At 54.3% G+C, this 25,463-nt stretch overlaps 8 protein-coding genes across 8 annotated transcripts; 1 reads left to right on the plus strand and 7 right to left on the minus strand.

Moving 5' to 3' along the window:
* Positions 1–11: 11 nt before the first annotated feature.
* IWZ02DRAFT_20584 (ubiquitin-activating enzyme E1 3) lies at positions 12–2,665 on the minus strand. The gene is made up of 6 exons (XM_066762637.1): positions 2,514–2,665; positions 2,247–2,461; positions 2,025–2,195; positions 1,065–1,956; positions 552–1,005; positions 12–495 (listed from the first exon to the last, which is right to left on the minus strand). Exons 2-6 carry the CDS (start codon positions 2,307–2,309, stop codon positions 204–206), a joined length of 1,872 nt encoding a protein of 623 aa, XP_066627252.1. The 5' UTR covers positions 2,310–2,461; positions 2,514–2,665; the 3' UTR covers positions 12–203.
* A 689-nt stretch (positions 2,666–3,354) lies between these two features.
* Positions 3,355–3,846, minus strand: IWZ02DRAFT_369242 (uncharacterized protein; the record flags this gene model as incomplete). The annotated part of the gene is made up of 1 exon (XM_066764417.1): positions 3,355–3,846. One exon carries the CDS (start codon positions 3,844–3,846, stop codon positions 3,355–3,357), a length of 492 nt encoding a protein of 163 aa, XP_066627253.1.
* Positions 3,847–3,971: 125 nt separating this feature from the next.
* On the minus strand, positions 3,972–6,816 carry IWZ02DRAFT_368877 (uncharacterized protein; the record flags this gene model as incomplete). Its single annotated transcript, XM_066764402.1, has 3 exons — positions 3,972–4,710; positions 4,764–5,282; positions 5,327–6,816. 3 exons carry the CDS (start codon positions 6,814–6,816, stop codon positions 3,972–3,974), a joined length of 2,748 nt encoding a protein of 915 aa, XP_066627254.1.
* Positions 6,817–7,511: 695 nt separating this feature from the next.
* On the plus strand, positions 7,512–8,267 carry IWZ02DRAFT_21878 (uncharacterized protein). Its single transcript, XM_066762783.1, has 2 exons — positions 7,512–7,747; positions 7,864–8,267. Exons 1-2 carry the CDS (start codon positions 7,644–7,646, stop codon positions 8,135–8,137), a joined length of 378 nt encoding a protein of 125 aa, XP_066627255.1. The 5' UTR covers positions 7,512–7,643; the 3' UTR covers positions 8,138–8,267.
* A 129-nt stretch (positions 8,268–8,396) lies between these two features.
* Positions 8,397–10,127, minus strand: IWZ02DRAFT_369838 (carboxylesterase; the record flags this gene model as incomplete). Its single annotated transcript, XM_066764463.1, has 6 exons — positions 8,397–8,975; positions 9,023–9,352; positions 9,408–9,592; positions 9,640–9,687; positions 9,743–9,906; positions 9,961–10,127. The coding sequence occupies 6 exons, from the start codon at positions 10,125–10,127 to the stop codon at positions 8,397–8,399; spliced, it is 1,473 nt and encodes a 490-aa protein (XP_066627256.1).
* Positions 10,128–10,838: 711 nt separating this feature from the next.
* IWZ02DRAFT_21924 (uncharacterized protein) lies at positions 10,839–12,937 on the minus strand. Its single transcript, XM_066762790.1, has 5 exons — positions 12,754–12,937; positions 12,638–12,679; positions 12,452–12,585; positions 12,210–12,363; positions 10,839–12,158 (listed from the first exon to the last, which is right to left on the minus strand). The coding sequence occupies exons 1-5, from the start codon at positions 12,811–12,813 to the stop codon at positions 11,070–11,072; spliced, it is 1,479 nt and encodes a 492-aa protein (XP_066627257.1). The 5' UTR covers positions 12,814–12,937; the 3' UTR covers positions 10,839–11,069.
* Positions 12,938–13,587: 650 nt separating this feature from the next.
* IWZ02DRAFT_22093 (uncharacterized protein) lies at positions 13,588–21,007 on the minus strand. Its single transcript, XM_066762813.1, has one exon. It carries the CDS (start codon positions 20,574–20,576, stop codon positions 13,674–13,676), a length of 6,903 nt encoding a protein of 2,300 aa, XP_066627258.1. The 5' UTR covers positions 20,577–21,007; the 3' UTR covers positions 13,588–13,673.
* Positions 21,008–21,417: 410 nt separating this feature from the next.
* Positions 21,418–24,092, minus strand: IWZ02DRAFT_22122 (laccase-1 precursor). The gene is made up of 8 exons (XM_066762818.1): positions 23,381–24,092; positions 23,139–23,321; positions 22,764–23,089; positions 22,315–22,712; positions 22,140–22,263; positions 21,852–22,079; positions 21,738–21,760; positions 21,418–21,678 (listed from the first exon to the last, which is right to left on the minus strand). Exons 1-8 carry the CDS (start codon positions 23,760–23,762, stop codon positions 21,525–21,527), a joined length of 1,818 nt encoding a protein of 605 aa, XP_066627259.1. The 5' UTR covers positions 23,763–24,092; the 3' UTR covers positions 21,418–21,524.
* Positions 24,093–25,463: the final 1,371 nt, after the last annotated feature.

Genomic DNA, 25,463 nt, shown 5'->3' on the forward strand with positions numbered 1-25,463 from the left:
CCGCACCAAGCCTGCTGCCTCGCGCAATCCCAAGGTGCGGGCGGTACGGAAACCGCTCCTGTGCACATCAGATTCAACCAATTCGGTGTTATGCAAATGAGCAGACAGGCTGTCCGAGCCTTGCCTGGTTCCCAGAACCCTTAAAGACGATGTGGGCTTTTCTTGACAACTAGTCCAAAGGCTGCTGGAGATGCAGCCTTGTCTCAGTCGTCGTCTATGACAATGGGTGCCGAGTCCTCGACATCGATGGTTTCCGGGTCCTTGACTTTGGGACGTTCCTCAAGGACTTTGCCGCGCTTGTGGCTTTGCTCTTCATCGTTCGGGTCGAGGCCTGCGTCTGCGGCGCCACGCTTGACACCAGTGTTGACCCCATTGGTGAACGCGCGGTCTCCATTCGTGGCATTTGCCTGCTCATGATCGCTAGCTGGCTTTGGCTTGATCGGGAGGTCTGGTTTGCTGGGAAGATAGATCGGTTTGGCATCTTCAGATATTGTCCTGAACATATAGACCGTCAGTCGGCATTTCACCCAGCGGAACTCAAGTTGACTTACTTTTCCGAAATAGACAAGCATAGATCAATGCGAGGGTTGTCTTCCCCATCCCTGACAATGACGAAGCTATGACCACTGATGCCCATCTCTTTGAACTTCTTGGCCAGGTTGTCCTCCAAATCAGGCTCGTAGACGACGCCTGCGTTGGTCTCGACGCTGAGCTCTTCGCCGTATCCCAGCTGTAGCCGAAGCACGTCCTCTACGAGCTCCTTGAGCGTCGCGCGAGACGTGTCTACCTCGAGCAAAGCCTGTGCCGGGCTGCAGACCGGACAATCAGGCTTGGGCTCGTGCAACCGCAGAGGATTGAGCACTCGATCCACATCACGAGGCATCAACAACACATCCCTTGCCCTGTCATACTCTTCCTTCATCACCTTGAACGCCTGCAGGACGCACAGTCCTGCCACCATGGCGTTGGTCGTCGCAATTGCAGGAATGATGTTGCCAGCCATCTCTGTCGTTGCTGGTTAGGGCTGTTTTGGATCACGGCGTGCCGGGATGGGGAACGCTTACGTTTAATGTCGAACTTCGACTTGTTCTCGATGCCGAAAATGTAGGACCGGAGATTCGCTGCTGCCGCGACGAAATCCAACGTGTCCGCATCGTCCTTGTCGAAACTCAGCACTGGCGGTGCGTCTCCAGGTGCCGCCCCGGACTTGAGCGCTTCCAAGCGAGAACTGAGCCGACGCAGACTGTCGTTGAATACAACAAAGTTTTCCACCAAGCTCCAGGCGCGTTGGTCTTGCTGGGCAACAGTAGGTGCGACGTCGCTGCTAGCTGCTGACAATTCTTCCCACTCTTGAGGCTCAGGAGCTCTCCTGTGACGCCACATGTCTTCCGTTGACAACAAACGTTCAATGTCTTCCTTGAAAACCTTGTTGAACAAGCGTTGAGGAAACTCAATCGAGCCCATAGACTTGCGAACTTCTTTCAATGCCGTTGCCTCCTTGCGCAGCTTTTCAATCTCCTTGCTGTTTTCGCGATCCTCGGTGTGGTCAAACTCAGGCATCTCCGCCTCATCTTCGCTAACACCAAATATTTCGGCGAATAGATAGCTTTTGGCCCAAACAATGCAGTGAATCGATTGGCTAGGCGTGCTACGAATCGTGCATGTAGGGAAGGTCTTGGGTGTTTCTTTTGGATTGCAATCATAGCATTCCGTCTTGCCTTTCCTGATGACGTGGACCTGGCCATCGAAACCAGTGGTGCCACTCTCAATCAGAGGAATGTCGGCCGCCAGGCACATCTTGTTTACATGACGGCGCGCGTCGAGATTGTCCAGCGCATTGAAGACGACGGTGAAGGATTTGAACCAGTCGACGTTGAAATTGAGGTCCTTGATGTTGGCGTGGTGTGCTTCGATATTCACCTTGGGGTTGAACTTTCCAGCAGACTCTTTGGCCACCTAGACATCGTCAGCCCTCGACTCCGAGCCAAGGTATAGATTTTGTAAGGATTCGAAAAGTAGCTGACCAGAGCCTTTGGTTTCTTGATATGCTCCTGGCGAAACAGGAACTGGCGGTTGAGGTTGGATAGGTCGATGGTATCGAGGTCGACGATGTGAATGTCGCCAAAGCCGGTGAGGACGAGGTTTTTGAGCAGCTCGCATCCGATGCCGCCAGCGCCTACCATGAGGACGCGCGACTGTGACGTCGTTGTCAGTGAAGGCGAGGCTGGAGCGGCAAACAAAGGTACCTGTTGGATGTGACTGTACAGGCTCGTCCCAAGGGACTGCTTTGCGAACTTGTCGCGACCCATTGTGAGGGTAGCGGTGCTCGTCGGGCTTGTCGTGGTGACGAGCAAGAAGGGACAGGCGAGCGAGTGAGCTAGAGGAAGTAAAAGTCCATGCAGGAGGACGTGGGAGGTGGACGCGACTTGGAGGTGAACGGGACTCTCCCGCGGCGCTACAGCTATGGAAATGGTTAGCGTGACGACGGGACAATTATGTCAGAGGGACCGGACTGCAAACGCAACAAACTCGGACGTTGCGGCGAACACGACTCAATCCGGAAGGTGGTCCTGACTCGCGGGCGCGCTTCGCTTCACTTCGCTTCTTGCCTTGCACCAGCTTGGCGCAACCCGCTCGCGCTCGAACCCATCTCGATCTCCGCCATCCGTGCGCAAACCTCAGTCGAAAAGCAACTCTTGTGTATTCACGATCCGCTATCCATGTCAAGTTTTAGACGACTACCCAGAGAGAGCCACAAACAGAGGAGGCCGACCACGTCCCCCCAGAAGCGAAGCCCAGAGCGCCGCTATACAACGAGAACAAATCGACGTGATGAGAACCAGGGCTCGTCCGGACGCTCCAGTGCAACCGCTCATGCTTCTCCATCTCTCTGGCACCCACTCAGGCACTTGGGTCCGTTCCCATTTTCCCTGACGCTGTGAAAACAAAACTCTCCATTGTCAACGGCAGAAGACTGGTCGTGGAGGTCTATTTTCATGAAATGTAGCAACCACAGCAATCATGCATCGCATCCGCCCCAATATGCCCGAAGAAAACGCCCATTAGACACTTTTTGTGTGGAGTTTGACCGCAAACCGAATGCGCGGTGATAATGACGTGCTGAAAAAAAAAAAAAAAAAAAAAAAACAAAGAGGGGGGGGGGGGGGGGGGGGTCGGTTCGGCGGGGAGAGAGAGGAGGGGAAAAAAGGGCCCTCGAAAAAAGGAGGAAAAAGCAAAACAAGAAATTTGGAGACATGGCAGGTTGATCGCCGCCGGGAAATAATTGTGCAGAAGCGCTGAAACAACCAGAATGTCGAGACATGCTGAAATTGGATGCAAGGGGAGTTGAGACGATCATTGCACGAGAGCCGCCTTGAGATCGTCGTCCATCAAGGCACTCAGTTTCTTCCGGTTCCTCCCAGTAACCGAACCATTGCGCCAGTCTGATCGAAGTTGCTTGAGCGTCGGTTGATCCTCATGGCTGCCTTCCGATTGCGCGAGCTCGACGTAGTGTTGGGCCACGTGCTCCCGAATTTCGACATGACTTGTGAGCGCCTCGCTATAGTACTTGATCAAGCTCGTCAATCCCACGTCAGTGGCTCGATGGCCAGCATCTTCGAGGGCAAGCCGCCGGAATTCATGGTACATGCGAGAGTTGAAGTTTCGAACAAGGAAATGAGACCAGAACTGGTAGAGGACGTCCATATCGTAAGGGCAACTGCCCATTGGAGCAGCATCGCGACGACTAGATGCTGTCCTGTACAAGTCGGTGTAGAGAACAACGTGAACGTCAGCAGGAAGCGACTGCGACGGATCCTGTTGGTCTTTGACCCAGTATAGTCGCATAGAAGAAGTTTCAGATGGTGAAGGGGGATTCAATGATCTCGTGAGGACGTCAGATGACTTGCGAACCTCATTCCTGATCGTGCCGTTAGCACGAAACAGCTCCCGTTGCGCTTGCATGGTTGAGCTTACGCTTCAACTAGACCGTGCCCATTGATGCCTGGCCCAGTCTGGTGCAGTTCGCTGGCAGAGGTTTCTTCTTCCTCATGGTTCGAGGGAACCGACTGAGGCTGAGACTGCTTTTCAGTCTTGCGTATGATGACGGTGAGCCCCTTGGTCTGAGAGTCCGCGAAAGAGTCCGCTTCGGGATTGACGCCATTCGAGGAAGAGTTGGGAGCGAAAGAAGGAACAGCAGCCACGTTCAAGCCCGAAAACTGTGAAGGCAGTGCCTCTGAGTGAGGGCCGCCGTTGGGTAGATCAGAGCCATTCATCGGCGAAGAGGCGTGAACGACCCCATTGAGAGGCTGGAAAGAGCCCGGGCCCGGAGTTGGACTACTTGGCATTTCCGCTGGCGCCATGGGGTACTGCATCATGTATCGCGGGTCGAAAGGCTGCGGGGGCACGACTGAAGGCTGGTTGACCTCCCCCGGACCATCATTCTGCGCCGTGGAGTCTCGGTCACCCATAGGCAGAACCCACTGCTCCCAGCCCTCCCGACGACGCAGTCTGTCCTTGCCGTCCGAGCCGACCTTGATCTCGATGGAAGTTGAAAGCGAGCAAGCATATCTGACGAGGTTCATGTCTGTCGTCAATTGCTTGACACGGTTGAATTCCGAGATGAAGTTGAGGAAGACGAATCCCTGGGAATCCATGTGCTTGCGCAGGTACATGTCCTTGCACAAGTTGTCAACCGAGAAATAGTAGTCCCTAGACGAGCCCGTTAGTTTGTTTCCAAGGGAACCTGGGGCTGCAGCACTTACAATTGCATCAAAACAGCTCTGACCAGGTTGAACGGATCAACGTAAGAAGCGTAAGGTACTGCACTCAGCGGCGGCATTGTATATTCATAGGCTCCGTTCATGTAGGTTTGAACAGGAGCCATGCCAGGCTGGCCTCCAGGGTAGCCTGGGTGGGGGCGTCCGTAAAAGGCATCAGTTTGGAGTGACTGCGAGCGAGCACCTCGGTAGCCGCGTTGCTGCTGCGAGCCTTGGGGAAAGTAATGTTCTGCAGAGTATCCTCCAGGCGGCGAACGAGGAAGAGAGAAATGGCCGTTCCCAAAATTCCCATGTTGGCCATTCGAGTAGCCGTGTCCGCCGTTATTACGACCGCGGCCGTTTCCTCGACTGCGATTTTCACCGCGCTCCCGGCCAGAGATTGATCCAAACTGACCGTTTCGGCGCTCAGACCCGTTTGCGCGGTGTGGAAATTGCTGACCATCGCCTTGGGAGAAAGACCTCCGGCGACCTTGTTCTCCTAGACACGTGTCTGTTAGACATGGACTTCAAAACACAACTTGCAAGCCTCCTTACCATCGTTGCCAAACGCAGATGAGCGTCGAGGTCCATTCGCGCCTGTTTCGGAGGGAGAGACGGAGCCGTCGTCCTTGCGCCTGTCTCCGAGGCCACCTTGCATATATTTGCGACTCGACTTGTGACGAGGTGCGCCATTGTTCCTGCCTGCGTGGTGGGAACCGGTGAAGGTTGCGGATGATCCTTCTGCGTGAGGGGACCTTGCTACCTGCGCATTGCCCTCATTCCTTTGGATTTCCCCATTTCCATCGGCAGAGGAGCCGGCACTAGAAGTCCGCTTCGACTTTGTAGGAGCAGCTTCCTGGGAGGCAGCTTCGGCTCTACCGCGTCGGGGCTGTTCGCTGTTGGCTACGCCAGAGTCTTTGTCCGAAGCAGAGGAGCCGTTTGTATTGGTAGGCGCAGAGCGTCCTGGGCCCACACCGCTGCGACCTCCGCCACGGCCACCTCTCCTTGGGTTCGTGTTCGGAATAGCTGTGCTGAAAACCACGGACGGCACATAGGGCATGGACACCCACTCATTCTTGCCGTGGGTCTTGAGAGAGCTGGAAGTCTTGTCCTTCTCGCTCTTCTCGCTCTTTTCTTGAGCCTTTCTGCGATCCTCATCCACGGCGCCAACAGGGGTCGGCCAGGACTCTTGGTCCTTGACTGGTGGCAACTGCTGCGCCGAGCTTGGTTGCTGGCCTGCTTTTCGTGTCCTCGTGGCGTCAGTCTGAAGCCTCCGAGCAGCATGCTCATCGTCCTTGCTCTTGCTAGAAGTCTTGAGAGTCTCGTCTTCAACAGATCCATCCTTGCCCTTCTTCCCAACATTGACCTTGATGGGCTCGTTGGCCTTGGCAGCACCAGTCTGCCCGGCTGGCTTCGAGGCCGTGGGCGTCTGTTTGGACGGAGCAGGAGCAACTGTTTTCGCCTTTGCGCTGGCTTCGGCCCTTTGCTTCCAAATGTTGACAACGGGAATGGGAGCATCCTGAAGCGGCTTGGCCGGCACCTTTTCCTTTTCCTTCTCTTTCTCATTTTCCTTGTCGTCCTTCCTGTCCTCTCTCTTTTTCCTTTCCTTGGCCGGCTTCTTGTCCAAATTCTGTTCGCTCTGCTCAGCAGGCTTGTCTGCAGCATTGGACGCCTGCGACTTGCTGTCCCACGTGGATTCTGAGGAAGCGTTGGGAACAGAGGAAATGTCGTCCTTCTTGGTAGCAGAAGTAGAAGAAGCGCCGATGCTCGGAGAAGAAACGCCAGAGTCGGCAACCTGCAGTGAGTTTAGTCCCTGCTTCTGGCTGTGGGTGGCTGTGCCATTGGAGGCGGTCTCGTCAGTCTTGGCCGGAGGCGGTGCGCCATTCTCGGCCACAGAGGCAGAGGCAGAAGCTTCGGAGTCTTCAGCCCAATTTGTCGCGCCGGGCTCCGAGGTGTATGGAGTAGTGGCTCCAGATGGAGCTTTGCTCGATTGCGAAGTGGTCGTGGGAGCCGAGGACATGCCCTTGGCGGCCTGGGCGTAGGAAAAAGTTGCTGCCATGTTGGTATTGCGGAGAGAGGGTCTCTGGAGCAAATTCCAGCAACAGGCGAGTGGTCTTTGGCGGCGCAAGGACAAGCGTGGCCGTGTGTTCCTGGCTGGAGAGGCGCTGCGCTCAACCTCCCCGCACCAAGCAGCTTTTTTCTACGGAACCCTTCAGGCCCGCGTGGGTGTGGTGCTCGCCCAGGCTGAGGAGCAGAGCAGAGTAGCGAAGTGAGGATCGAGGCGGGAGTCAATGACGGCGCTAATGGAAGGGCGGAGGAAAAGTTAGCAGAGACGGTCGACGCGAAGCGAGACGGGCGCGAGGATGAAGCAGGCGCGGGAGCGGCGGGGCGCGGGCGTGTGAGGGAAGCGGAGTTGGTAGCGCGACGAACCTGAGGAGCGAAATCAAAAAATGGTGTGCGGTGGTGGAATTGGGCCTTGTGCGGGATTGGCGATGACGGTGCTTAGGCACGACAGGACCCACAACCAGACGAGCGGGCGGGCAGTCAGTAGCAGCAACGCGAGAGGAGGCCGTGGCACGAGGGCAGCGAACAGAAGCGAAGGAAGCGTGTGAGGGAGGCGGCGGTAGGAGCAGAGCAGACGGCACTGACGGACGAGACGAGCACGGGAGAGGAAGAGGACGAGGTGGCCAAGGTAAGAGGGAGAGAGGTGGCAGAGCAGCGGACAGAGGGCGCAGAGAAGGTACGTGGATGGCAGCGTTGTGGGTTGCAATTTGGAAAAGTTTGGACCTAGAAAAGCCGGTAGCCGACCTTTCGCCTGCGGAGTGCTGCTGACTGACTGACTGACTCCGGCCGCACACGACGACGACGACGACGACGACGACGACGATGACGACAATGACGACAACGTTTATCTGTCTTTCTGTCTGTCTGTCTGTCTGTCTGTCTGTCTGTGTCTATCTTCCGTCTTCTGTCTGCTTGGTAGGTGCCATGTATGCGCTGGTATTTGCTTGGCTCATTCAATGCCCTGCCCTGCCCTGCTTACATGAGGTGTACCCTACTACCCTGCGCCAACCAGGTACCTAAGTCACAGCTAACACGGTTACAGTCACAAGCACAGTCATATATTTCTTTGCTTTGTCTGTCTGCCTGTCTGTCTGTCTGTCTGTCTGTCTGAGGCTGCTGCTGTTGCTACTGCTGTGACCTGCCTCCCTACCTTGGCCGTCGACACGAGAAAAAAAAAAAAAAAAAAAAAACCGCTTAAAAAAGACGTCGTATTTGCGAGCGACGGCCGAGGCCGTCCGATGATGTTTTTTCTTCTTCTTCTCTTTCTTCTTCTTCCTGACCTTCCCGGCTGTACCGGCTACATGTACCTAATCTGAACATCTACCTACCTAGGTATCTACCTTGGTACCACTGCACCTCCGCTTCCCTTCACAACCCACCTCAACCAAGTGCAGTGAGGTGCCTGGACACGTGAACCGCATCATGACCTCACCTTTGCCAAGCCCTGAGGTACCTGACCTACCGGACCGTAGGTCAACCGGCCAACTCCGTACCTACAGTCCCTTGTCGTCCGACTCCCCCTCTCTCCAGTCGTCTTTACCCGGCTCTCTACCTAGTAGTCCCTCAATCCCTCTGTCAATTCAGCAGACTCACTCGCCCTGCCGCTATCGCTGAGCACGCGGCCGTAACCTTGGTCCAATCCATGCCCTCCATCAGCTCCATGTGCCCGACCCTCCTCCGTTGCCTGTAGCCCGCAGCATCCAGCTCTTTGCACTCGCCGTGCGGCCCAAATGCAAACGTCTGCCCGCCTGCCCATGGCTCCTCGCCCCGAACAAATGCAATCCATCGCCGCCGCATCTCGGCCCCCACCGCCTCGGCCGTTGCGTTGAACGACAGATCCAGTCCGTTGAACAGCATCAGCAGCTCCACAGCGTGGTGTGCTCTGCTCGATGCTTGCCAAGGGTTCGCCTGGTCGAACGCGTACGAGTATACCTTCCGCCCCGCCGACAGCCACAATTCGCTCAGCTTCCTGATGGGAAACGAGTACCGAACGTCGCCGCAAAAGTCGAGCGCTCCCGTCTTGCTCGCCGTCGGGCGATTGGCCGAGATGCCATACATGCGCCCGAGGTCGCGGCTCCCATGCCCAGCCAAGTTAAACGCGCTGAGGATCATTCCTGGCGTCATTTTTTCGACCCCGTTCCTCCACAACACCGACTGTCCGGCGTCAGCCGCCCTTCGCACTTGACAAGACCCTTGCTTACCTCGTACTCGTTGTCCCCAATCACAAATGCTTCAACGTTACCTGTCCTGGCCGCCCAATCATTCAGCTGCGGTAGTTCGTCGTCCAACTGCAGCCATAACGCGTTGACCTCCAAGACGGCCAGATTCTCCACAATCTCCTTGACTGCCGCTCCTCGCAGCGCTGGGCCTCCCAAAGAGGCAATGATCGCGTCGCCTCGGGAGGGCGGTTGCGGAGGCGACATTCCAAGCGACCCCGATTGCAAGATTGCTCTTTTCACAGGAGCATCCGTTACCACGTGTGCGTGCACGTAGACTGCCCCTCCACTCTCACCCGCCAGGGTGATGTTGCTCTAAGCCTTCTCGTCAGTTTGCTTTTTGACTTTTGCCCGGGCGGCCTCTCCTTACCGGGTCACCTCCAAAACCGCCTATGTGTTTTCGAACCCATTCGATGGCTAGTCTTTGGTCTTTTAGCGCGAGATTCCTGCTGCCAGTTCCGTCCCCAAACCCGAAAATATTCAGTCGATACTGCACCGACACAAAAATGATTGGCTTGCCCAGCCTTGCCGAGTCTTGGACAAGGTGGACAGGGTCTTCGCCCGAATCAGCACATTAGCTTGCGGGATCGGAGAGTACTCACCGCATATACCAGAAGCTGCGCTGCCAAAGGTAACGACCTGAGAACCGCCTTTACCAATGTCAAAAGAGCATGAAGACACACGTGCACTCCGGAAGGAACTGACCGTGAATCCAAACCATGACAGGCACTGGACCGCTGACTCCAGCCGGGACACAAACGTCGAGGTTGAGGCACTCAAATTCGTCTTCGGGCTCATTTTGGAAAGGGATGTCCTCGGGCACACGCAACAAATGGCCGACATCAACGTGTACCTGGGGACATCGTGGCCTGCATTCGCTGTTAGCGTTAATAAATAGTGAGCGGCAGGAATTCATGACAGACCCATACTGGGTGCAATTCATGTCCCTCCCGTGCCAGTCGTCCACCGGAAATGGTCGCGCAAACCGCGCTGGGACGTATCCATAGCGTATGCCACGAAAGTGGAGAGTGGAGCCGGTGACGAGGCCAAAAAGAGTGGCATTGAGAGTGCCATGCCTGAGAACGGCCATTGGCGTGGCTTCAAGAGCAAAGACGATGTGTGCGGCGCGCGACGCGTCTTGGAGAGCTGGCTGGAGAGGTTAACATTGAAAGAGCAGAGCGACAACGGCCGAGTAGGGTACATGTAGGGATGATGGCGGCGACCAAGGAAGTGACGCGACCATGGGGTGGCCAACTGAAGGGAGAGCATCAATCCATTCATCCATCCATCTCGCGTCCTGGCCAGGCTTGCTCGTATCGCCCGGCACTTGCAGCCAACGGCGGCCATCCGCCGAGCCAAGCCATGGATGGGCAGGATTCAAGACGTTGCGGCGGTGCCTATTGCGCTGTGCCTGATTGGTCCAATCCGACCCCCAGACGGCACATCCGCCTATGCCGGCCAACTCGACCTGGTTGTCCATTGTTGGACCTGGTCCTCCATCTCTTTCAAAAACACCGGTCTTTTGCCCGGTTGCTCGCATGCTCTCTTTACCTACCTTTGCCAACGGCATGTGATGGCCTAGATCTCTGATCTCTGATTGTTGGTTTCCTTTTGTTTGGACTTGACTCGCAGACTTGGAGTTGCTGCCCAGCCTCGTTGCTCCTTTTAGCCATGCTTTTGGTGCATGTCTGGTCGACAATCTGGTACTCGTCCTTTTGTTTTGACCCACTCGAGGACATCACTGACATGGAAGACTGCTCTGCACAGCATTAGCCCTCCTGTCCAATTCGCGAGCATCGCTCTATTGATGTTGCTACAGAGGCTTTTTCACGAAATCAAGTAAATGAGCCTCACTGGGCCAGTTGAGAACCGTCGATGCCAGTGGTGAATCCACGCTTTGCGGACGTTTGCCCGACAGCGAGATGCAAATGAGCCTGGAAACCGAACCGCAACCCTGACTCCATGCCCTGAATTTGAAGTATGCACCAACTCCTTCCGCTGTTGTCATGTGCAATGGCAGATGGGAAACGCGTCAAAGCCAAAGGTATTTGCGACACCTCCTGCTTCCGCAGCGGCATTTGACGCGTTCCTTGCCCGGGCCCGCACCGTCATCCATGTCTTCTTCGTCCCCTTCCTCTTTATCCAAGTAATCGAACGTCAACTCTTCTCCTGCCTCTATGTCTCGGGTGGAGAAGAAGGCAATTTCGTAGACCTTGGGATCATGTTTGTTATATGACACGACGTACTGTCGACAATTTGGATCGCATGAGTGGTTGAGGAACCGTGTCGGCCCGCCGCAGAACTGGCCATCGATGACGTAGAGCTCTTCTTGTTCAAAGCCACAGGTTTCCGCAAACTTGTCGAGAGAGTACAAATACGAATCTTTGCTGTCATGGGCAAGTCTCTCACGCCGCGATGCTTCTGCGTCGGTGATAATTTCGCCACGATACGTGTCGACAAACTGCCCCGTCCTCAGGCTAGTTTTGCAACGAAGACCCCAGCCTCTCCCGTCCGATGTTTTGAATATCTCCAATGGAACTTTTCGGCCGTGTTGGACTACTCTTGTCTTGCATCCTGGTCCACACTTGCATTTGGTGTTGCATTCATAAATGGGGTGCCGTCGTTCGAGGTAAAATGGAACAAGGCAGCCTGTGCGAGGTCCGCTTGAAAAATATGGAAATTTCTTCGGCAATCCAGATGTGTCGCCGTCCCCAGTACGCTGGATGCGCTCCCAGCGCTCTCGCTCCTCGGCCAACATGCGCTCCGTGTCGTTGACGGCGGCGTACTCGAGGCAATCGCAAAGCTTGGAGTACTCGCAGCCGATCCCTTGGCCCATGTGAGCCCGACACTTGCTACAGCCGGTGATGGTCTCTTCATGTGCAGCATGTACGCCGTCACCGAGGATGTTGCTGTCAATGAAGGTGAAGACAAGAGGGGGGGATGAGTTGTCGACGTCATTGACGATGCTGACTTTTGGGCCAGGTATTTGCTCCAGGCGCCGTAGGACCTCTTCCCACACCATTCTCTCCGCTGTAGTGGTATTGGCGCGCTTTGCAGCTTGGAGCATTGATGGCGTCACAACATGACGAATATCCATGCGACGGATGCTGGGATGTGTGGACTATGATTTTTGTGAGCATGATGGATGATTCTAGCTGTTCAGCTTGCTTACAGGCACCGCCACCGTCATCCCATCGACCACCTTGATTATACCGTTGTACACCTGCGCATCGTCCTGCTGCGTCTGCTGTTGTGTCTGTAGTTGTGTCTGCCGTTTTGTTGTGTCGTTCCTGCCTTTGACGCGACTACCAGTGCCACGACACGCGCTGAAGTGCCATCACGTGATAAGTCAGCTAGCGCGATTCTGGGTTCAACAAAGCAAGGTGAGAGAGGGTAGCGAGGCAAACGCCGCACCTGCTTGACACCGACTCAAGGTATAGCTGTAGCTTATCCACGCATGTAGCCAGCTCGGCGACGCTGTGCCATGATAGAGGTATGGCAGCAGCGTCACCGGCTGGCGCTACCCATCGGATCAAGTATTCCTCAACCTGAAGACGCGTTAGCTTTGAGAGTGCCCAACAATGAGTTGAAAAGTCTTACTTCTGAGTCTTTATTGGCGCGATGGCAAACAATTTCAGCGACCTGGTGCCGTTTTTAGTGACGCGGTCAAGACGTATGACAGGTAGGTCACCACTTAGGTTCAGGGGTTGACAGACTTGACCTCGATTAAGTGCCCGGCGTGGAACCTGAACCACACCTGACGACTGGTTTAGCATGATTGGCCCTAAATAGAAACATTAGTCCTCCTTCTCTAGTCATGTTTTATAGGCCTATATTTAGAAGAAAGGGTATAATTAAAGGAAGAGAAAGAAGAGAGTAATAAGAGAATAAGAATAAGAGGGAGATCTTACCTCTTAGTTTTTTCTTTAGAGTAAGTAGGAGTATATAAAGTACTAGGCTACTTAATAAGGTAGAGGTAAATCTTAGATATTCTTAGAAAAAAAAATCTCGCTTAAATTTTTTAGCTTATATAAGCTAAATTAGACTAAGCCTAAAAGAGAATAGCTTCTAAAAATTATTTACTTAGTAAATTATAAGTCTTAGTATTCTTTCTAGTTTACTTCTTTAACCTAAAATAGAAGCTTAACTAAATTTATATCTAAAAAGCTTTAAGAGCTAAAATCTACTCTATTCACTATCTACTACTTTAGACCTAGTACTTTTCTATCTAAAGAAAAGTAGGTATAGTGAAGGATAGTGTATAAATAAGAAAAGTAATTAAAGGCGCCTTATTCTATAGCATATAGCAATCTAGAAGACTATATAATATGATTCTGTCCGTTCTCCTGATCTCCTCCAGGTCAGGGGGTATCAAAGTATTCTTTCGAAGACTTGCGCGGGAAAACGCACGTAGTACCCATGAGAGGGGAAAACTATGGGGATGTTGAAAAAGAAAAGAAAACATCAAAGTCAAGCCTCATCATGTAAGGCAGGTAGTGAGAAAGAATGTACTTGTCGCCGGACAAGCGAGGCGATATGTGAGCAAATATCGACACGACACTCTGGTGGAAAACATGATAAGAAATCTATGAGAGATTGTTTCAATCTTGATGAAAGATGTGGCCGGCCGCCACATTTATCCCAAGCCTCCAAATGGTTCAAATGGCTGCAGTCCATCCATAGGGTCGCGGTCGTGCATTTCCATCGATGCGAGATTCCGGTCCATGGTCATAACCTCGTGGATGCTCAAGCCCTCGTGCCTAGTCGATGCGTCGTAGTCAAACCCACTAGGCGAGAACGTGCTGTCCTCGGCGTCTTGATCGTAGGCTCCTCTGTGGAGTAGACCGTCACGACTCCTGGGCGGAGTTGCAGGGACCTCGCTAAGCCGCGGATCTGCTTGCATGGCTGAGCTCGAAGCAAGACCGCTGTAGCGACTCGAATCAGAGGTGAACGAGGCGCCACGAGGGCGCAGACCTGATCTCTGGGGCAGTTTTCCAGACCGCAAGGCACTGGTCGGAGGTGTCATGAGACCAGAGAGCAATCCAGACGTTGATGGAAGATTTCTCGAGGGTGTTTGCTCCGGGCCACTTTCCCCATTGGACCTGTTGCTTGCACCAACGATGCTCTCTCGTCCCTTGCGCCAGTTGCCGAATGCCGCAGCAAGCTGTGCAGCCTTGGGCGAGGCAAAGTTGGAGATGCTTGCGAGAGCCGGGAATGACAGGTTGCCCCCACCCGCTATAAGCCGTTCTTTTTCGTGCTGCTCCATCTGCAGGTTGGTCCGGATCCTGATGGCGGCATTCTGCACAACCTCACGATCAAAGTTGGGCGTCGCGAGCGCGTTGACAAGGTCCGTGATGTCATCAATCCGTACGCCGAGAAGCTCCCGCAACCACCCGATTTCTGTCTCCATTTGCTTTACCCTCTGTGGTGAGTCTGGTCCAACTTCATGCAACTGCTGTTCCAAATGCTCGATCCGCTGCTCGCGCTCTTGAAGCTGCTCTTGGAGCACGACGATGGATTCACGAAGAGCTTGCGGCGACACCTTTTCCTGGGCGCTGGGGAGAGCTGATTCTTGGGAAGGTCCAGATGGAGATTTGGCAGTCTGAGCTGCGAGGGCAGCGGCGTGTGCGGCAGACTTCGCGACCTCGAGCTTCTCTTCCATATGCAAGACCTTGTCCTGCAGGTAGTCGACTTTCTCGTTGGCAAGAGAAAGACGATCATTCAGGTGCTCTTCGGCGTGTTGCTTGTCTTCGATGGTTGTGGCCAAGTCGCGGTTATGCTGACGGTGCAATTCCTCAATCTCCTTCTCATAACGTCGCTGCTGATCTTCCATCCTCTGGGCAACCCTCTGTTGTTGTATCTGAATCTCTTTCTCGTAGCGTTGCTGTTGCTCTTCCAGACTTCTATCATAGCGCTGTTGTTGTTCTTCCATCGCCTTCTCGTAGCGATGCTGCTGCTCCTTCAGCGCACGGTCGCGACCCTCATGGGCCTCGCGAACAGCATCCCTCTTGGAATCAGCTTCGCTTTCGAGCAGGATTTCATGCCGGGCCTTTTCGGTATCCCTTTCCATCCGAACGCTGTCGATTTCTTGCCGGAGTCTGTTGTTCTCGATTTCGAGTTCAGCCCGAACAACATTGACCTGATTGTTGGCAGCCTCGAGGTCTGCTTCCATCAGGACCCGCGTGCGCTTGATTTCAGCCCGCGCAGCTTCCCGCGATTCGTGGAATTCGCGTTCAAAGCGTTCGGCCCTCTTCTGAAACTCCAAGGACTCCAAACGAAATTTGTTGGCAGTCTCTTCCATGACCACGGTCTGCCTCTGTGTTTGCTCCAAAACGACCTTTAACTTCATGCCCTCGCGCTCTTGAGCTTCGAGTCTTTCCATCTCCCGCTCCAACCTTTCGCGGGTGCGAGCCTCGGCCTCGATCCTCGCACGGAGCGTCTCGAATCTCTTGACATGATCCTCTTCCTGTTTCTGCCATTTCGCCTTCTCCTCTGCGACTTGGCTCGCCGCGGAAACCATGTCCTTCTGGAGCTGTTCAAGTTTCGCGCGCATCTTCTCTCTGCCGCGAATAGACTCGTGATTCTGTGACTCGAGAGTACTAATATTGCGGCGAAGGATTTCGTTGTCCTCATTGGCCTGTTGAATCTCCGAGTGCCATTTCTTCGATGAGAGACGGTACTCGTCCAGGGTTGCTTCGAGAGCTTCATTCTGCGTTTCGAGTGTGATCAGACGACGGCGAAGCTCTTCTTGGTCCCTTTCCGAAGATTGCAAGCTCAATTTGAGATCGTGGATCCCCTCAGTCATGGACCGCATTCTTTGGTCATCATCCCGAACTTGGGCTCGAAGAAGCTGAAGCTCTTCCTCGGTGAGAGCAAGTCTCCGTTGCGCATCATGCTCAGCACTTTCAGCGATCCTGCGACTCTCGGTTGCGACTTCGATGAGTTGCTTGTTTTCATCAAGTGTCTTCTTGAGCTCTGCAATCTTCGCTTCAGCCTCGGCATCCATTTCAGCTCTCTTAGCGTCAACTAGTGCCATGCTTTGGCGGTTGAGAGCTTCTTCCATGATCTCTCGTAGGTCATCCAACTGGCCAGTCGAGGTTGATCTGGCGATGGACACCTTGAGGTCCGCCAGCGCTTGGTAGAATTCGGCAACATCAAGACCTCCGGCATTGTTGGCTGACTGCGTGGGAATGTGTTGGCTCAAGGCATCGGCAACGACGCTCTTGATCTTTTCGAGTTTGCGATTCCTTCCGGGAGACCGATTGCGGTGGAACGACTCAAGTTCATCGTCCTCGTCGTCGGCGTCGCTTTCTCCAGTCCCGATGGATGGGCTTCTTCGGAGACTGCGCCCGGATTGTTTTGCTGTTAGAGCGGAAACAGAGTCCCGGATAAGGCGGATACTCTTTTCAAGAGGGCCGAGACGGCTTTGCAACACACTATCGATAATGTTGTCAACATGATGATCAAAGAATCTGCTTCGCGCTTGGACTTTGGCTTCCTCTTCTGTCGAGACAATGTCATCCCAATCGCTGACTGGCACATCGTCTCGATCATTCAATCTGTGCACGGGAGAATCGTACGCCAAGCCAGCCTTTGAGTCGCTGAATGGATCTTGAGCTGATGGAGAGTCCTGTGCCCCAGCAGATGGATACAAGTGCTGAGTCTGAGTGCTAGGGGATGGGCTCCTGAACAGAACCGCTTCGGGCCGTTCGACTGGTCGCCTCCGAAGGGGACTCGAACGTGTCCAGGGAGGAGTTTCTTTCAACACACCATATTCGGATCCTTGGTCGTTCATGGCCCTCATGACGTCGTCAATTTCATCGAATGTGGGCCTCTCCTCAACCTCGCTGTCGCCATAGTGTGCAGGCTTGTTGGGTTCCAGAGCTGTCATGAACGAGCCGCCCTCGCTGGGCTGGTACGAATTCGTATGAGCCGGGCTACGAGGCATCGCACCGAGACCAGTACCAGCGCGTTCGGTGATGTGATCGCCTCCGTCGACATCAATCGAGGGCTTGGTGACGTGCAAGCCGAAATTTAAGGTATTCTCCAACTCCAAGTTCTGTGGGCCAGCAAAGTCTTTGCTTCCTTGTTGGTGGTGATAGGCCAATGGTGAGTGCATGGGCGGTTCAAAGATCGATGAAGCAGTGGGATCAAATGGCGAGGCTTGGGGTGACCGGCTGTCGGGGGTTTGGTTCTCTTTCCCTTCCGGGATTGGGCTGACTGCAGGTCGAGTCAAATCCAACCTTGCTGCATTCTGTGCAAAAGTAGCATCACCAAGGGGCTTGGTCGGAGCATTTGATGGGAGGATATGCGGTCTAGCAAATTGTGGCTCCGTATCGCCGTCCTGGCCACCGCGACGCGCCTTCTTTTGCCGCCACTCGGCCTGAACTGGCCGACCTGATTCGTCGAGCGTCTCTTCGTCTGTTTGAGCCTGTTGATTCGGATCTGGGCGGATGATTGGAATCGCTTTGGAGCGTCTGGCGGGCTTGACAATGTCCGCATCTTGGATGTCAATGTTGAACAGCCTCTTTCCTCCAGATTCGTTGTTGGCTTGGGCACGGCTGGCAGCACTGTTCTGCGCACTCGCGGCATCTGATCTGAAAGCAGGACCTTGTGCGGAGAAGTCGAAAGTAGAGCGCGGCATAGAGGACACCGTTTGTTGAGGCTGCGCGGAACCGAAGCTCGCAACTTTGAAAGAGGGAACGAAACTGGGGACGGCAGCATGAAGCTTGGTACTGCCTGTCCTTGAAGATGGAGCGTGGACATTCTGCTCTTGTTGTTGCTGTATCGGAGCAAATTGGAAGGTGGTAGGGGTCGAAGAGGCGGAGGAGGCGCCCGGGTTGAATTTGAATTCCTTCGCATTGACATTCAATCTTGATGCTGTCGATTTGATAGAGCCCTGGCTAGAGTGGCTGACATGGAGGCTGCCGTTGTTGTACTGGGAGCTGCCGAAAGTCTGTTGCGAGGAAGACGTCCCAGCGGTAGCTGTCGAACGATCGTTCAGGCCCTCGAAGCTAGGGTTAGTTCCAGCATCCGAGCTGGTCGTCTTGGTCTCTTCGTCGCCACGCTCATGATACACCGGTCCGGGCCCTCCGAGATGCTCTGAGAAAGGTTGGTCTGATGGTTGAGGCTGATTTGTCTGCCACATGGTCTCATAACCATTCGCCTGCGTTGGTTTGTTTGGAGGGCTATGAATTCCATATTTGTTGCCAGTGCCAAATTCACCGTCCTCGTCTAGTTGGCGATCGATGGCTTGCTCAAGATGATATTCAGCATCGCGTATTTCTCTTTCCAAATTCTCGCTGATGTTGTGGCGATGACCACCACGCGGAGTTGGAACGACGATGTTCTGATGGTGGTTCTGCATTTGAGTTGGGCGTGGCGGGGTGCGAGGTCTCTCCTGAACGCCCTCCTCCTCGGTTTCCTCTTCCGGCAACTTGTCTAGTGTTGACTGCGGCCGAGTAGAAAACAATTGTTGCTGTTGCTGCTGCTGTTGCTGGAGGAGTTGCGCCTGCAAATGTTGTTGCTGCTGCTGCATTTGAGAGAAGACGTCATTCGACTTGGGAAAGGGATATTGATGAGCCTGCTGTGCGCCAAATGGCAAGACCGGCGAGGTTATATCCCCAAGCATAGGCGTGCTGGTTGGCATAGCCGGAGAGCCTCCGCGAAAGGCGTTGTGCCCCATGAATAAGCCGGGCGAGATGCCGACAAGTGGGGGCGTTGGTTGCTGCTGAGGAACGTTTGCAGGCGATGCATATGTCGAGTGTCTTGACAGGTGTCCACTGGGGCGGGCATTCCCGAATGGCGAGATTGGCGAGGCGATTGAGGTTCTGGACATATGACCTGGAATTCCTGGAGAGGGTCCAGAGGGCAGGGAAAAAGGCGCAGAAACAGCTCCAAATCCAGAGCTTCCCACAGAAGCAGGTTGCGGTTGGGGAGAGAAAGCCGAAAATTGTGCAGACGCTGAACGGGACATTGTTTGTGGATCATCCACTGGTTCATCGCCTCCCAAACTGACTCCGAGAGCGGCAAGCCTCTGTTCAGTCAGAAAGTTTACATATCGCTCCCATTCCGCCTTGTCGGGTATGTGGATACTGGTTCTCCCAGTATTCTTCCACTGCTCGGCCTCTTCCTCGGGGTCCGGGAAAATTGCGCGTGCTTGGGATAGCGCAGATGGCTCTTGATCATTGCTGTCACCTGTATCGAAACCCCGAGTGCTGTACCCGGCCTGCTCAAATTTCCTCAATCGCTGCTCCAGCTCGCCACTGGACAGGGGAGGCGGTGGCCCTCCCTGCCTGCCTCTCAAGTGATCCTGCGGGACTTGAATGACAATGTTCCGACCTCTCCACAGAACACGCTTCTTCGGGCGCGGTTTAGGATAATCGACGACCTTTGGAGGAGGTGCTGGTGGATTTTCGATCTTCGACGACACGGTCGAAGAAAGTGCACCGGGCGGTGCTGGAGAAGAAGCTCTCGAGCCCGGACGGGAGGCAAGTGGAGAAGGGGGCCGTGAACGAGACCCTGGAGGTGGAAGAGTATCCTTTGGGGGGGGACGAGGAGGTGCGGAAACTTTGTCATGGGACTGCGGCTCTGGACCGTGGCGACTTGAGAGGCTACGCACGTCACTCCGAGCGTCCGCATCGAATATGATTTCGGCCTTGAGATCTGAGTCGCTTGGCTCAGGCACCACAGGGGGTGCTGGGTCTGCAAACCGTGAAGCCATCATCTTTTCAATGGTCTCTCGGCCCTTTTGGCCGAATTGCGCCCAGAAATCAGCTTGCTTCAGAGTCAAATTGCTTTTATGTGACTTGTGGCTTTTGCGTTTCTTTCGTGTCGATCCCTCAGCTCTTGGGCGGCGCTTGAAAGAAGTGCCGGCCGGATGCTCCTCGTCAGACTCGTCTTCAGTCGAGCCGTCGCTCCACCAATTGGCCTTTTCTGACTGCCACTGGCCGGTGAGGAACTGCTTGATCCAGCGCTCTGTAGGCTCCTTGGGGAAAAAGAGCTGGGGTTGGCCGGTTCTGGACGAGCCGGTGGCCTGGTCCTGCTCCTTTGCTTGCCAGTATTCAGCAGTCAGCGTCGGACTTGAAGGGTCCTGTTTGAGAAAGGGGATTCGCTTTGGGAGAAGGTGGTCAAGACCAAAGCGAAGTTTGGGCGAGCTTGAGTCTTCCAAGCGATTGGGAATTAGGTGGTCCAAGCCAAACTTGGGCGACGGCTCGTCTTCTTCGTCGCTGCTCACAAGAGTGTCCCTATTATGGCGCGTCGACTTTTCCTTGAGGCCGGGCGGAGGGGCTTGGTATGGAGATCCCCAGCTGGTGGTGAAGTAGGCCGCGTCGTCGGCCGGACGCTTTGACGCGCTCAACGGCGTTCGAGGGAGGCCCCCAAGCGACGGCAAGGTTGGGAGCGGAGGAAGCTCAGGACTCGAGTGACCGAGGGTCTGGGTGGGAGAGGGTGCAGACCACGAATCTTGCGAAGGAGAGGCAGCGGGATCTCGGCCGCTTTTCCCTTGGACTGGAACGGTGGGAGCGCGTTGGGCTTGCATCCAACATCAAAGTTGCGGCTTGGCGAGGACGGACGGCGAGCGAGCGGACGCGTCGCTGCAAGGACTGAAATTCTCACGAAAGCCGGCGTGGCTATGACGCGCAAAGATGCACGGGAGGGCGGACCCGGGAGACGAAAGGAATGTTGACAAGGCCAAGAAAGGACAGGACGCGGCGGCGGAGCTTAGACAAGCAGGGTCGAAGGCATAGTCGTGCGATGGTTTGGATTGGTTTGGTTTGGTTGGACGAGGAGTGCGGTGCAGGGTGCAGGCGCGTCGCAGGGCAGAGCAGGGCAGGGCAGGGCGGATTGGTTCGAGGAAGAGGAAGCGGAGAGAACAAGAGCAAGCGAGCAGCAAGAGGATCGAGCACGAGCACCTCAGGTGGAGAGCGCAGGGTGCTAGGTACGTGACGACGATGATTCGGTTGGTTGTCCACGACAGGAGGCGGAGCAGCGCAGAGCAGGTTTGGCCGTCGGCAAAAGACGCGGAGCGCGACGCCCGCTTCCCTGCTCCCGTCGCCGTGATGCGTTGGCACCACCCACAACAAATAAACATCAACACCATTGGATTGACTACAATCGTCGGCCCATGTCGGCGCCTTGTCCACCACCGGCTCTCTGCCATTGTGTCAGGAAACAAAAAAAACATCCCTCACCACTGAACTCCACGTCGTCCACATGGTCGCCCGCCCCGAACGCTGTGCGGCCCGCTGCCACTCTGTCTCATCCCTGCCCGTGAACCTTAAATCGGCCCTGTGTGTTCCCCGGATTCTGGCTGTCTGTTGCTTGTCTTCTTTCCCTGTTCCCTTGACCATTACAACTGTCGGTCCTTCGGTCCCACGACGGCACCAAGCCACCCGCGCCACGCCACTCGTGTTCCATGGCCATGGTACATTCATCCAAACGTATCTCTTGATACACTATCAACGCCTCAAAAAAAAAAACCCCCCATCTACAGGCCCGAGTCACCCTTTTCTCTTTCCCAGTACGGCTTGTAAGCTTTCCAGTCTGCGCAAGTTTGCTGCATGTCTGAAATATCCCCAATCGTCCCCAGAATCTGATCCGCCGATTCGAGAAATTGTACACTCAGTCCGTCAGTAACGTGCCTAGGTATCCAAATTAGTGATTCGTGGCCCCGACATCGTGCTACGGAGCATTGACTCACCAAGCAATGTGGCAATGCATGAGCTGGGGGAAAAAAGGTCAGCATGATTTGTCTGCGCACAGTGGACTATAGAACAAGGGGGGTTGGCGAAAAAATCCGGGGGGCGAGACTCACCCATGCGCCGGGATTATCTGCGGGAAATGCGACTAGCAAATGCCCACCGGTCGCCGAGCCGGGCATAATGGCGACATCTCGGCGCGGTGGGTTGTCCCACACAATGTCGTCCAGGTTGCCGTCCCAGTCTCCGACTCCAGCTTTCAGGATGAAAAAGTCGTGTCCATGCAGGTGAATTGGGTGCTCGATTGGAACTGCAGCCGTATTGTGGATGACCCAAAAGTACCACTGGATTATTACGTCTGTTAGTAATTGAACATGGCAAACGTGCCTTGTCTTCCTACGTACCTTTCCAGGTTGGTCCATGTGGTAGATGTTCTGGCTCTTCTCATAGCTGCTATCTCCATCCAAGACATACTGCAACGTCGGTCTCGACCAGTCGATATCCATTGCACTGTCATTGAGATACCACCTGCGCAGTTTAGCAACGATAGGGTTGATTCCTCCTTAACCGACAACTTACTGAACAAGCCCGTCAGATGTCGCGCCGTTGAACGTCAAGCTGAGTCCAGAGAAGAATTGAGCAAACTCATCCCTGGGCACTTTGGTTTCCCAGTACGGCTGTAGTCCCGAAGGGTCATTGCAAGCTTTGTCGATGCCCGTTGCAGATGCCGTCGTTGGCAGAGCCGTCCCTGCCAGTTCGTAATGCAGGACAGCCCCCAGCACAGTACTGGCTGCCGCAGTAGTCATGGCGTTGGTGCTGCACGATGCAATGTCGGTCCGTATCCAGTAGTTGCCATTTTCTTGGTCCGCAGTAAAGACAATGTCATATCTTTGACCAATTCCAATCATGATGGACGTCTTCTGAATTGGATGGATTGGGACAAAGTCTGCTGCGATTACTTCGAAGTCATGTCCATCCTAGAAAGGGTTAGAATTTCTCTCATCTGGCGCTTTGTGCATGTTACTTACTATTGAGAAGACAAAATAGGTATCGACAGACATGTTAATCAGTCTGAGGCGGTACTTTTTGCCCTTAGTGACTGTGACTGTTGTGTATTGGCCGCCGCCTGTTGCATTGACCATGGACCCGTTCACTAGCACATTCAACGGGAGAGGCGGGGCAGGAAAGTGAAGTGCGAGCGAGTTTTTCGTCCACGCTGTCTCGTCGTAAGTTTCGGAGAGCGGTAGAGGACCAAGATCAACGTCGTAGTTGGCCGTCGCTGGACCATTGATCACGAGTGGGCCAGTAATCCCATCTCCGTACTGAGCAGAGTGATGCGAATGATACCACGAAACTTGCGGCCATATTAGCCAGTGTTGATGAAAGCAACAGGGAAACCAAACCTCCAAATTGGGTTGCCTTGAACCGATATGTGTGGCTTTTTCCAGGAGCAATAGGACACTCGGTGATACCATTGGCTCCATCATGCTGATTGGTGTTCAATTGTCTGATGCCATGCCAGTGAATGCTGGTTCCGTTGTCTTGCATTCTGTTGATGACTGTCACCTCGAAGTAATCACCCCAGTCTGGGCTCGGTTAGAAACGTTGATATCTGTGAGATAAATTGGGAAGCATGCACACGTACTTCCAGTGAGGGTAGGGCCTGGAAATTGACCATTGATGAGAAGCATTGGTCTGCAAAAGCCATCACCTATACCTTTCCTCATGTATTCAGCACATTCCGTGACGTTCGAAATCTCAAGCGTGTAATAATTCGTCTTGCCAGTGGTTGGGTGCTTGGTGTCAAAATCAGTTGCGATGCTGAATCCACCGCCCCAGCAAGCTCTCGAGGTCGGTCCATTGGTGCATTCCGAGTCAGGGACTCTTGACGTGGTGGAAGTGCTTGTCGTGGTCAACGAGGCGTCAGCCCGCCGTACAAGATCCGCAAATGCGGGTGGAATAGTTGCAGCAAAACCCTGGGTGATGAACACCGCGAGGAACGTCCCAAAGACCCAAAGTTGAATCATGTTGAGGCGAAAGAGTACTCAGTGAGAGAAGGGTGTTTGGCTTAACGAAGGAACAAGCAACGGACTGGTCGGTCCTCAGCCTCATCCAAAACGAAGGTGAGAACTGGAAGTTGACGATGATACCAAGGAACCGGGCGAAGTTGGAATTTTTAAAGCAAATCTGTGTTTGGTGTGCTTTCGTGGTGATGAGGATAACATGAAGGCCCTGAAACGCCATGATGCAGCCAGTCTCAGGGGGCCAGAACGGCGGCAGAGAGGTTCAGAGTGGTCAATTCGTCTGGCCTCAAGTTCAGCAGTGATTGTGGATGCCCATGCAATCCGACTAAGCGATGCTTAGGATGAACATTGTTATCCGCCAGCATCCACAACTCGAGCGTCTTGGGCCTTGTCGGCCCACAGCTTCTATTGTCCGCTGTAGCTTATGCTTGGCGATGCGGCCCTGGCAATGGCGGAGGATCGTGGGATGCCGACCCAAGAATATCTTACTTTGGCAATATATCCAAGAGATGAGGCGTGATGCAGCTTCAAGGTGGAGTGGCAATAAGGCTGCCTAGCCCTTCAGCATGCGGAGCTGAGCTGACGTGCGGACGCCAGATACAACCACATGCCCGACAAAGCCTCTCTGGTCAATTCTTGTGGTTAGTGTGCTCTGAAACATGAAATGACCACTGCTTTCTCTGGGTCCCTTTTTCTTTGCTTTCTTTTTAACTCCTGGTTTTTGTGGGGAAAGTCCAAGTGCGCAGCCTGTCCAGTGACGAATCCGAGACGGGTTGAAGCCTTGAGCTTACATTCATCTTACCGGGCAGAAACCTCCGCACACGGTAATTCAATCGGTTTAGCCGGGATACGCGATGAGTTATGCGGGTCATTTTGGCAAGCGAGTGCCAGAAAGCCAGGCTGAGCAGTCAGTAAAATGCTAGATTCGGTAAGTGAGGGCAGGGAGTCTCCAATTGCCTGCTCAAGTGACTTTTCGAAAGGATGTTAACTTTGGAACGGGTCACCGAGTGGTGGCACATGGAGGACCAGAGAGCGGGAGTCTGGCCTGTCTTGCGTAGGAAGTAAGAGGGTTGGAGCTTCCAGGATGTTGGCTTCGGCAGTCACCAAAACAGCCGGAGGGGAAGACCTCATGGCAGGGAAATTTTTATTTCGTTCCTCAGCACGAGGTCGGCAACATGGCAGTCAGGACTTGGGTTGGATTGACGTAGTCATTGTGCATATGATCTGCCTACTGGGATAAGACACATCAGCAATAAAACCCAACCGAACGCCTTCGCGATTACTCACCTGCATGTCCACCACCACCAATCTGTCAGAAGGTTTCCAATTCGGGCTGTTCGACGATGGAGGTTCGAAAGCACAAGCAACAGTGCCTGGGCTGGGCTGAGCTGGTCAGCCGCATGGCCAATGGTAGTTGGCAGCGCTGGTTGGTGGCGACATGCAGTCCGGAGGATAACACCACGGGGGATTGCTGGCTCCGCGAGTTCCTTTTGCGAGTCGGAGGAAAAGAGGGCTGCAGACACCAAACAATGAGGCCGCGGGTACCCAAAGGCCCATCCATCAAAACTGGCTTTCCGATCGTCTGCCGAGGCTTCCCAGGGCCCTGGTAATTGGCTTGCCCAGACGGTGAAGGCTTTGGCTGGCGACTGCATCATCAACACCACGTTTTTGGACCATCAGCATCAATAATGGATCACGAAGACA

Source organism: Phyllosticta citriasiana (assembly GCF_038021145.1).
Source record: "Phyllosticta citriasiana strain CBS 120426 chromosome Unknown IWZ02scaffold_1, whole genome shotgun sequence".
In the NCBI taxonomy this organism is placed as follows: domain Eukaryota; kingdom Fungi; phylum Ascomycota; class Dothideomycetes; order Botryosphaeriales; family Phyllostictaceae; genus Phyllosticta; species Phyllosticta citriasiana.